This window comes from Tigriopus californicus, chromosome 11, assembly GCF_007210705.1.
Source record: "Tigriopus californicus strain San Diego chromosome 11, Tcal_SD_v2.1, whole genome shotgun sequence".
Classification (NCBI taxonomy): Eukaryota; Metazoa; Arthropoda; class Copepoda; order Harpacticoida; family Harpacticidae; genus Tigriopus; species Tigriopus californicus.
The window spans coordinates 11,283,403-11,294,154 of record NC_081450.1 but is presented as its reverse complement, the minus strand read 5'-3'; the positions used below and the strand labels follow the sequence as shown (position 1 = coordinate 11,294,154).

At 41.0% G+C, this 10,752-nt stretch overlaps 4 protein-coding genes across 7 annotated transcripts; all 4 read left to right on the top strand.

Annotated features, from left to right (window-relative positions):
• Nucleotides 1-689: 689 nt before the first annotated feature.
• LOC131890807 (uncharacterized) lies at nt 690-3,938 on the top strand. 4 transcript variants are annotated; one of them, XM_059240234.1, is made up of 5 exons: nt 690-941; nt 3,038-3,258; nt 3,330-3,444; nt 3,515-3,663; nt 3,728-3,938. In XM_059240234.1, exons 2-5 carry the CDS (start codon nt 3,071-3,073, stop codon nt 3,897-3,899), a joined length of 624 nt encoding a protein of 207 aa, XP_059096217.1. In that variant the 5' UTR covers nt 690-941; nt 3,038-3,070; the 3' UTR covers nt 3,900-3,938. The 4 variants fall into 4 exon arrangements, with proteins under 4 accessions (XP_059096217.1, XP_059096215.1, XP_059096216.1 ...); XM_059240232.1 differs by lacking the exon at nt 690-941 and adding an exon at nt 2,613-2,769; XM_059240233.1 differs by lacking the exon at nt 690-941 and adding an exon at nt 2,615-2,765.
• A 133-nt stretch (nt 3,939-4,071) lies between these two features.
• On the top strand, nt 4,072-5,725 carry LOC131890805 (uncharacterized). Its single transcript, XM_059240230.1, has 4 exons — nt 4,072-4,670; nt 4,734-4,863; nt 4,930-5,078; nt 5,304-5,725. The coding sequence occupies exons 1-4, from the start codon at nt 4,402-4,404 to the stop codon at nt 5,491-5,493; spliced, it is 738 nt and encodes a 245-aa protein (XP_059096213.1). The 5' UTR covers nt 4,072-4,401; the 3' UTR covers nt 5,494-5,725.
• Nucleotides 5,726-6,263: 538 nt separating this feature from the next.
• On the top strand, nt 6,264-7,778 carry LOC131891168 (uncharacterized). The gene is made up of 3 exons (XM_059240694.1): nt 6,264-6,398; nt 6,465-6,623; nt 7,165-7,778. Exons 1-3 carry the CDS (start codon nt 6,350-6,352, stop codon nt 7,776-7,778), a joined length of 822 nt encoding a protein of 273 aa, XP_059096677.1. The 5' UTR covers nt 6,264-6,349.
• A 1,543-nt stretch (nt 7,779-9,321) lies between these two features.
• On the top strand, nt 9,322-10,398 carry LOC131890691 (uncharacterized). Its single transcript, XM_059240098.1, has 4 exons — nt 9,322-9,680; nt 9,764-9,896; nt 9,968-10,086; nt 10,149-10,398. Exons 1-4 carry the CDS (start codon nt 9,409-9,411, stop codon nt 10,327-10,329), a joined length of 705 nt encoding a protein of 234 aa, XP_059096081.1. The 5' UTR covers nt 9,322-9,408; the 3' UTR covers nt 10,330-10,398.
• The last annotated feature ends 354 nt before the right edge of the window (nt 10,399-10,752 follow it).

Sequence of the window (10,752 nt, the reverse complement as noted above, 5' to 3'; positions counted from 1 at the left end):
ATCTTAAATATGCAAGTTTGATTGGCAAAATTCACCCAAAATTACTATAGAAGATGTTGGTGATGATGTTTATTTTAGATTTTCAAATAGTTTTAAAAATTGAAGACAAGATGTCGAAGTGATTAATGACATGATCAAATAGCAAACTTGCCAGAAGTTTTAATGGTGTAACGCATCTTTAATAATCCATTAGTTGCATAAGTAGCAATCACTCTTCCATTAATTATTAACGATAGGACATCCAAATGATTTCATTTTACTACGCTCTCGTCCACGAAATCTTGCTCTCTCAGCTGGTCACCTCAACCCTTCGGCAACAGCCTTGTCAAAAAGAGCTTAGAGCTTGGCTACTAACCCCTTGAGAACCACTAGAACAGCAGCGTTGGAGCGGCTCATTTTCAAAATGACACGAAATATTAGATTGAGAGGCACCACTGCAATCATAACCAAACAGAATCAGTAACGAGGGCACACGCCAGATATTTCCACTCCAAACTCTCCTAAGCTCTCTGTTCCTACTAACGCTAATACGATGAAGGATTGACCACTGGCTAGTGAGTACCCCGACCCGATGGAATGTTAGCACTACCAGGACCACATTCTTACTGAACATAATCCCTGTCCTCAAAACGTCAGTCTCTGACCATCATTCAACCAGAAGAGTCAGGAAAAGCCTCACAAAGAAGCACTCTGAAATCAAATGATATTTGAATACAGTTTGTAAAGAGTGAGATTTAAAAAGTGCTGCGCTTTCTTGATCACTCAATTGTCTCCATTGGTGTTATTCAAAGAGGCTCTTAGTCAAGATCTCTCTTGTTTGGCGTTGGTTGGATCCCCACGAACCATTTGCTACTCAAAATAGAGTCGTACGACAGCTGAAAGACCACGTGTTCCGATACTTCCCGAGGTGAGGAAGTAAAGTGAAAACCACTTCACCCATAGTAAGTACCATTGATCACTTGTTGTTATTTTCTTTGCGCTGGGTTAGGAGTGATTTCATCAAAAAATCTAGAAATGTCAGGTTTCCAGCACTGTTGGACACTGACCTGGCCAGTCCGAGCGTGAGGGGGTCAGTTTCGCAAATGACATTAGTCCATGCATCATTAGGGTATTAGGGCACGCATAGGTATCGCTTGAGAAACACGGCAAAGGCGGATTTTAGAGTGTATTGGGCGGAGTTGGAATTACCGGAATATAGTCTTTTCCACAGTTGGAACTGAAGGAAAGATTGCGTTCGCCTCTCCTGCACCAGATCCGATTTTAACTCCTTCATTAGAACGTTGTTAGGGACCTGAAGGCACACAAGGCATCAGCTCATTAAGCAAAAAAACCAACGCTTGGTCTTTGAAAAATCTTTTCTGTGAACCAGAACATGTGCAATAGTCAAACGAGTTGCCCTTTTGGTTGGACTGCACTGGTGCCATCTACTCGTACTTCCACATCAACAGGTGTGAGCCCACAAACGCAAAAATGCGAACGCACGATCTAAAATGCCACCCTTTACCAAGGTATTATTTAGAGAAATGTTTTTTCGTTCATACTTTGAATACCCCATCAACTCCTATGGAACGCCTTTGGATGTTTGTGATCTTGTCAAGAGAAGCCAGGAAAGAGCTTTTGTTTTCTGCTTCAAACATTACCTATGTGGATGATAACACTCATGAAAATAACGTGAAATTCACAAATGATAATCTATATCATATCCGATATCTATATCCGACCGGTAAATGAAATTCAAGTTAATTCGAAGTTTATTGGCCTCCGACGCGTGAAAAAAGCATGGTCAATTATGAGAGATTATTGTAGGTTGAGGTTGAGCATCGAAATTCAAATCTTTATGACCAGTATTCTTGGGAACTGACACTTACTTGGGGAGAAATAATTCGCACCAACCCAAGCAAAGAATGAAGGAATGAGCAAAAAAAGAAAACAAAAGGAGATAATGCCTTGTTTAATGAAGTATCAATGCAATATTTGTCAAGTTCAGTTGCGAAATCATTACCGATCTTGATTGACATTCTGATGGATTTGATAAGTCCTTATTTGGTCCCCGACTGAAGCAAAGTATTTCATTCTCATTTGACAACATGAGGTGTTGCAGTTTATCAAGCTGACAAATAACATTCTATGACTCACCTCGAAGCAAAATAAGCAACAATTGTAGATTGGAAATGTCACTTTGTTTGCTCAAGTATTGAGTGTTAATCATCAGCCAATGAATGTCATTCTAAAGGATGTTCAAAAAAGGTAGAACGATGATGAGCCAAACCGCCTGTTTATGATAATTAGCTTAGTAAGAGTACAGCAAATGCAACTTCCGGCGTTTTCAAATCATAGGGCATTCTTTCCACTAGAAACACCTCTTTCTTCCAATGTTGATTATTTACTCTCCACGTCCGAATGTTCTAGTCATCACATGACCTCGCCTCATTGGATAGAAACATAGTACAAAACGAGACATACTCATGCATACAACATACCGTTCAAAACAAAAAAGAGTCTGCTGGCTATCGGCATTCGAAAGTGAGCCTGTGAAACATCTATTCCAAAACAACCTGAAACCAAATGTTCATGGAGTTGAATCCGCGGGCGAGGAGTGCTCAAACGTTGGCCAAGCTCTCTTTGGTGATCTTGAGACAAAAACCTGTTAGACGAAAACATTAACCTGTCAATACTGGAATTGAACCACTGCACTTGTGTCCATTCTCATATAAAAGCGCCAACCGTCTCTTGGTAAACATCTATCCCATTCCATATTTCAAACTGTGAGTAAGTAACTCGTTGATCTGTAACACTCACGCGTTGTCTGATCGCTAAAGGCTGACTCATTCTGTTTCACTCATGTACTCATCTGAAGGTCAGGCAAAGGTTCGTTTGAAATTCAGGCTGAAGTTGGTATCCTGTAGAGTGTCAAGCGAACGCGATTAGATAAAATGTTGCCGAAGACCAACTGTGCTACATTAACGGAAATACGATCCCTCGCCTTCACAGTTCGTTTTTCATTTAAATACATGTCGCGCGATTTTGCTTTTTTCAGTACCGTTTCTGCCGAACCATAACCACATCGATTATGAAGACCTTGTTCGTCTTTTCTATGGTGATCTTGGCCATTGGAGCCAAGCCTCAAGGTGAACCAGAGGGAACCACTATTCAACCAATTCAAGAGGAACAAGAGGATGTGTTTGTTGATCCATCTTGCTATTCCATCACCGATTGCCCCAACTACCACTTTTGTTTCTTCAACGCCTTCGGCCCCAAGTGAGTCTACCCCCTGGTTGGATTATCTCCCAAAGTTCATCCACTAATCCATATTGAATACTTTCATCTAGTTTCTGTACCACCAACCTGAAGGAGAAGGTCGAAGCGATCTCTTGTGTAGCCAAGAATGACGATGGAGAATACCCCGATCACTCCATCTGCCGCAAGGAACACGCTGAGAGAAGGGTAAGTCAATGATTGAGAACTTTAGCATGTTCAGGATCCGGATTTAATCCATTTCAACTCTTCAAATTAGCGAGTGACTGAAGACGAAAGCCCCTCAAGATGCTACTCGGAGTTGGGTTACAAATGCGCCAGTGCTTATCATTTGCCCTGCACTCCCAATTACGACAAGGAGGGCAAAGTCATTGAGGGCGAAGAGCTCTCGTGCCCCAACCAGTTCACGTAAGTTTCCCAACTCTAAATTGACATGAGTGCACTTTACTCATCTCGTTTGGTTTGTCTTTAGTTGCGAGGAACGAAAATATAAGGATGGAAAGGATTTGAAGGTGTGCATTCCCGTTGAACCCGCCACTCGGAGTTCCACTTGTAAGACTGCACCTGACTGTGGATTCTCTGTGGAGGAGAATGACTGGAGCCTCTGTGCTGGTGGCATTTGTCGTCGTGTTGTGCAAAAATAGAGACCGGAATTTACTGACAATAAATATCATAACAATGAATGCATTTCGTGTCTTTATTGGATGACGACTCCTATACATGGTTAGCTATGTGATGAAGAACTGGTTGGCGGGAAGGCACTTAACGACATGATCAAATAAGAAGAGGATCTGGCAACAAGCGAGTCAGTGAATGAACTCGGAATAGCGAAAGGTCGTTGGCTTATTTGAACAACCAAATCCACTGACTAATTCCTGGATCTGAATATTCCGTGATTGTGTGTAAATAGGGATTAGGTGCAAAAATGTGTGACTATGATTTCAAAGTGATATTGGATTTGTTACTATGGTGAATATGATGTGTGAGGTCGATGGGTTTGGAAATTGATGGGGATTTTCCCCAGTGAAAGAAAGTGAATCGCGAGTTGAGGTCATTGACGAGAAACGAAAGTTGAATTTCTCTCATGCCAAGTTGGATTCATCCACAGGTTTGCTCAGTTCAGTTTGTTCGCCAACCCGAGAAACAATGCGGTGCTTCATCCTTTTGGCTTGTCTCACTTTGGCCTTTGCAAGGCCGCAAGATGAGGCTGCCAGCCCTGATTCCTCAGAGATTCAACCTCAAGATATTCCAAGTTCAGAAGAACCAACACTAATTGAAACTATCGATTTTACCGAGGACGAATCTGTTTCTGATGAAGACAAAGACAAACCCACGGAAACTAATATTGACGAGTGCTCAGGCGTTGGAGATTGCGAGCCATATCATTACTGTTTCAGTAATTACTGGGCTGACAGGTGAGACAAACTATATTTTTAGATTTTATTTTGATCCCCTCAATCATTTGTCTCAATTTCAAGTTCGGTTTGTGAGACCAACAACTATAAGCAAGATTACGCTACGGCCGTGTATTGTCTAGGATTGGCACAAGGTGGCGCTATTGAATATCCCGTCCACGAGCACTGTCAAAAGGAAGACGCCAAAAATAGGGTATGCTTTTTAATCAAGCTTTAAGATGTTTTTTCATGCGTTGTGAAATTTGTTTTCGCTTTCCAGGGCATCACTACACAAGAGAGTACTTATCGTTGTTTCCCAGAATTGGGATACACTTGCGCTGACTCGTATTACATGCCATGCAGTCCTAACTACAATGACGAGGGTCAAATCATTGTAGGTCAAGAAGAGTCCTGTCCGGATAATTTCACGTAAGTTTTCTACCTGTAAAAAGAGGTTTTGACTCATATAATGTTGATTGCTAGCTACATTAGCCGTCATACTTGAAGTGCAACACAAGTTCTCAAACAAGAGCAAATCATTTGGTGAAAAATAAAACGGCAGGAATGTCTGCATAACTAAGCGATGAAAAATGTTTTGGGCTTCCAATTTGCAACAAAGTAATTACTTGACCCGAACATTTTTGTTCATTTCAGATGTCAAGAGCTCGAGTATAAAAATGGTGGGCTAACGAAAGTTTGCGTGGCTGACCAGCCTGATGCCACTCGATTTGACTCCGGTGAAGCTGTTCAATGTGAGAAGGCCAATGATTGTGGATATTCCGAAATTGAAGGAGCTTGGACCAATTGTTATGATGGGCAGTGTGCTCATGTTCAGTTTAAATAATATACGAAACGTAAATCCTACTTGGCCGATAATAAAATGTAAACCATTGGTTTATGCGGGCGAAAACTTTGATTTACCGAGTGGATTTCGTCATGAAAACGTCTTATAAAATTGCAATAATTCACCGACATTTTTAACTGCGATTTATGACCTTAAATCGTTGCCAGAGGGGATATTAAGTCAAGTATTGCAAAAGAAAATAGGCCCGCTATTTACACTTCAAAGTTGCAAAGCCTCAATAATAAAAAACACAAGTCGATGAAAAGTATATCTAGCAATTTGATTTCAAATTTAAAGGCAATTTTAGGGCATAAGACCATAGCACAAGTTCCAACCATTTAGCAAAAAAATCGTGCATCAAACATATTCACGACAATCTAATAAAGAAGTGGGATAATCAATCGTAGCTTTTATGAACTCGACTGGTATGGATCGCATTTAAGCACACATTGAGCAAGAACTCTTATAACAATCAATCAAAATCAGTTTGACTTGTTTTGAGATGGTTTAAACCTGACATGATCACTGGTGGTGGACCTTGGGTAACACAAGCGTTATTTGGCACTGAAAAGATATAATAAATGCTAAGTACAAAATCTCTCTGATTGATGCAATTAGTTTAAATTCCTTTTGAACCGAAGGCTGACCTTGTTTTCATTTAAGATGCCCCCGTTCATTGTGCACGTATACGTGATCATGCGTAAACAACCCAAAGTCTAATTGACAGTGGATGAAATATTGATAGTTTCAGCTTGTGCGACAACTGAAGATTTCCTCATACGTTTGAATTTGTTCATTTGTTCAATTATTGCTCAGTACGTAGTCGGACCTTTTCCAAGAAAGGAACAGAACGAAAATGAAAATCTTTTTCTGGGCTTGTCTTCTGACGAGTTCCGTCTACGCAGGTGAGAACTTCTTTATATTTTGCAACTCATTGCATGTAAGAGACAGTGCATTCAATGTTTTTTTAGGGTCAGACACTTTTGCAACAGGCAATACATGCTTCAAAAGATATAAGGGCGACGATAAGGACGATTTTGAAGGTAGTAATACCACTTGCAATAACATTAATGGAAAACTTGCCTCAATTGGAACGGCATCGGAATGGACAAAGACAAAATTAGCTCTCGGTGAGTAGACTCTCTTCTCCACGATGACCGTAATGTTCCTTCTCTCCTTGATAACCTCTCGATTATTTTTGAACCCTTTGACCATTTCATTTGATTTCATAAGACCAATGATTGCCAGTCAAAATTTATCTAAATTAAGATAAAAATCAAAGCCATTGAGAGTTAGATGTCGTGTTGCTTGAAAGCAAGAATGACTTTTTTGTGATTTATTACGTTGTTCGAAAGAGGTAACATTTCCATTCCACTAGCGTTAGTTCTTGAAGGCGGCTGAAATCGGCATTGAAATTAATACCCAGGTCAATATTTCTTTTCCCCATATCACTATAATTTGGCTTAAGCCCATTGCCTGGTGCTTTTGGTGAGCATGTAGAGCAATTTCTAACAAATGATGTTTGGAGATCTTGACTTAATATTTGAAAGCAAGCGCTATTAGCTGAAATACAAAATGTTTCGTTCCCCAGAGGCAAGGACTTTACGGTCAAAGTGTGAAGGACACATGTGGTCGCTGAACGCACTGTGAATGTATTTTCTATTCATTTAGAAGAATTATTTGACGACGACGAAATATGGGTGGATGTCACAAACCCTAACGAAGCCTGTTGTAAAACGGGCGACACTTCGTGCAACAACAAGCTTTATGACAGTGCTGGGAACAAATTAGCCAGTGTCAACCATATTTCCACGGAATTTGACGTAGGTGACAAGCTGTGCATTATGCTAAAATTGGATGACAAATTCAAAGCGGAGGAGTGCAATAAGGAACATGAATTTCTTTGCCAATATGATTGTACCCCAACCATAACCACCACAACTACGACTACCACTACCACGACTACTACAAGTACCACCACGACTACCACAACAACAACTACTACTACTCCAACAACCACCACTACCACGACTACTACAACAACTACCACCACCACCAGGACAACTACAACAACTACTACCACCACCACGACTACTACAACAACTACCACCACGACTACCACAACAACCACCACTACCACGACTACTACAACAACTACCACCACCACCACGACAAACTACAACAACTACACCACTACCACGAACTACTACAACAATCAACCACCACGACTACCACCAACAACCACCACTACCACGACTACTACAACAACTACCCACCCACCATGACAACTACCACAACACACCACCACGACGACTACCACTACTACTACTACTACTACAACCACCACTACCACGACTACTACAACAATTACCACCACCACCATGACAATACTACTAATACCACCACCACAACTACTACTACTAAAACCACCACCACCAACCACCACCAGCTACCACCACCCCACCACCACCACTACACCACCACCACCACCACCCACCAACAACAACAACAACAACAACAACACAACAACTACTACTACTACTACTTACTACTTAACTACTTACTACTACTACTACTACTTCTACTACTACTACTACTACCAACCCTACCACTACTAACTACTACTGACTAACTACACACAACTACTACAACCACCACCACCACCACCACTACCACTACCACTACCACCACAAAGACAACTCCTACAACAAAGACCTCAATCACATCTGAAGGAAATGTAACTTTGAAGGCTTGTAATCCATACTTATATTGGAACAAAAGGCCATACTTCACAGATCCTTCGACACCTCTCAGCTTTGAAAAAGCGGTACAAGCGTGCCTAGATATCGGCAAGGAGCTGGCTACCGTCGAACATCATATGGACTATGCAATTTTCACTAAAATATTGAATACCAATAGTAAGCTCTTGATTGGCCATTTCTCATAAGCTCTCGATGAATAATTTGGTGCACCTCATTTATAGAAATAGACACTGCCTGGGTTGCCTTGAAATATTCAATGAAGCTTTCCTGCAATTCTGGAAGGTCCTGTCAAGGCCTATTGACTGATCCCTCCGGCAGGGCCACAAGATTGGATCATCTAGGTTATGTTTTCCACTTGGACAATCACTCTGATCCCTCCAATAGACGTTCGTGCATTAGAATCGATCAAGAGGGCCATTTCTTTTCGGAAGATTGCTCCAAACCCCTTATTGTTTTCTGCCAGACTATTTGCGAACAAGGTGAGTTGAGTAAACATTTACATCCGGTAACTACGTTTTTTCCTGTCTTTTTGGGCTCAAACTGATTGGACTGTGTCGCTTTATGTACTAAGAGCACCTAGATTTAAAGGTGTTAGAAACGGTTATCACAGGTATCATGGAAATCAATGAGATCTTCATCATCATTGCATCACAATGCTTTGGTCATATTTGCCTTCATTAAAATCTGCTTTTGTTCATTAATAAATGAATAATTCCGCCACCACATTATCTTGCTCCAATTCGTTTTATTACAAAGCACATCCTCATAACTTGAGCATAGCTGATTGCATGGTTTGGCGCTAATAAATCTGGTTTCCTAATAAAGAGAACTAGTTACGCCATTGCTCATCCCAATATCCAATGCTTCAGTTACCTGGAATCGCTTCTGTCCCTAAAATTGCTCGTTGAGCTGACAATCCGACGCCAAAGCTCGTACCCTTCAAGTATTGTTTTAAGGTCCCTTACCCAGCTTTAGAGACAATGGGATAATGCCTGTATCAGGGAAACAGGCCTGAAACAACAACCGAAAAAAAAACGAAAAACTCTAAGCAGGTTTATACTTAAAATGAGGCTGATGGGTTAAGTTTTAGAACAGTCGTGGAAACAATTTGAATTGTCAACAGATCTATTCCAAGTCAAACTTTTGTATAACTATGAAGACAGTGATTGTTCTACTCGGGGTCTTGGCGTTCACAACGGCCATGCCTCAAGCCCAAGAAGAACCTGTCGAATCAGAACTCGAAGAAAACTTGGAAGCTGATGTGGTGGCCGACGAGGAGGACATTGACGAAGGTTCCGGTTCCGGAGACGGAGAGGGAGCCGATTACGATTTAGGGTTAGGAGCATTCCAACCCACTTACGAATGCTCTGAGGACGCGGAATGCCCCCCCTATCATTTCTGCTTTGCCTCAGCATACACAGGAACGTGAGTAAAACTAGTTTTGAACAGTTAATGTGCTCGAGTAACACACCTGTACAAGACAACAAGACATGTATTCTCATTGCCAGCTCTTGTCAGTCCAATCTCTACACCCGTAACTTCACCAATTGTGACTATTGCAAGGGCTTTCAGGATCCTAAAGATGACTCCACCGCATATCCTGCCACTAGTTTCTGTCAACTCATCGAATCCGAAGCTCGAGTAAGTATCTAGGTATAATACATATATTATTAACCGTACTTTAATCTTCATAATTATCTAATGATTGGCAGGGTTACACCGAAGAGGAGAGACCTCACAGTTGTTACGAGGAAATCGGATTTTGTTGCGCTGAGGCTTATTTCATGCCCTGCAAACCTGACGATTCATCCGCTTGCCCCAAAGGACTAGGGTAAGATTGCCTTTCAATGCTAGTGTCGATGACCATAATCACAACTAACTTATTATGTTTAGATGCGTTGAGCAAACCTACAGCAATGGGGAAACCGTGAACTTGTGCAAGCCTGAAAAGACGGAATTCGATTATGGGTCGGAGATTCCTTGTGAGAAGGCTTATGATTGCCCTTGGTCCATCCTTGAGAACTCCTGGTCAATCTGCAGTAATGGAGTCTGCCTTCAAGTCCTTGAAAGATAAAGAATACAAACTTATTCAAATGTCATCCCATTCGGCTTCCCTAAAATAAATTGCCTTTTCATATTTCAATCATTCCAATAGAATAGTACAGAACAACATGTACGCGATGATTTGAGGCTGTATTAAGGCAATTACTTCTAAATACGAACATTGCAACTTCCTCGGTGAAAAGTTCATAGTAAAGACCATATTATTGGCGATAAATTTAAGGTATACCGATTTATGATTACATTTCTGTTGCGAAACTGGTAAATTAAATTTGGTCGTTACATGACTAAATGAGAAAATGAGGATGTTGCGCTTATTGCCTTNCTGCAAAGCAAGAATTGTTTTTAAGGAAAGACCTTGGCTTGTAGATTGCAGGACATTTTGATGTCCCTTCATTCATTTTTTTTGCTAAGAACCATAGCAAGATCGAATGAT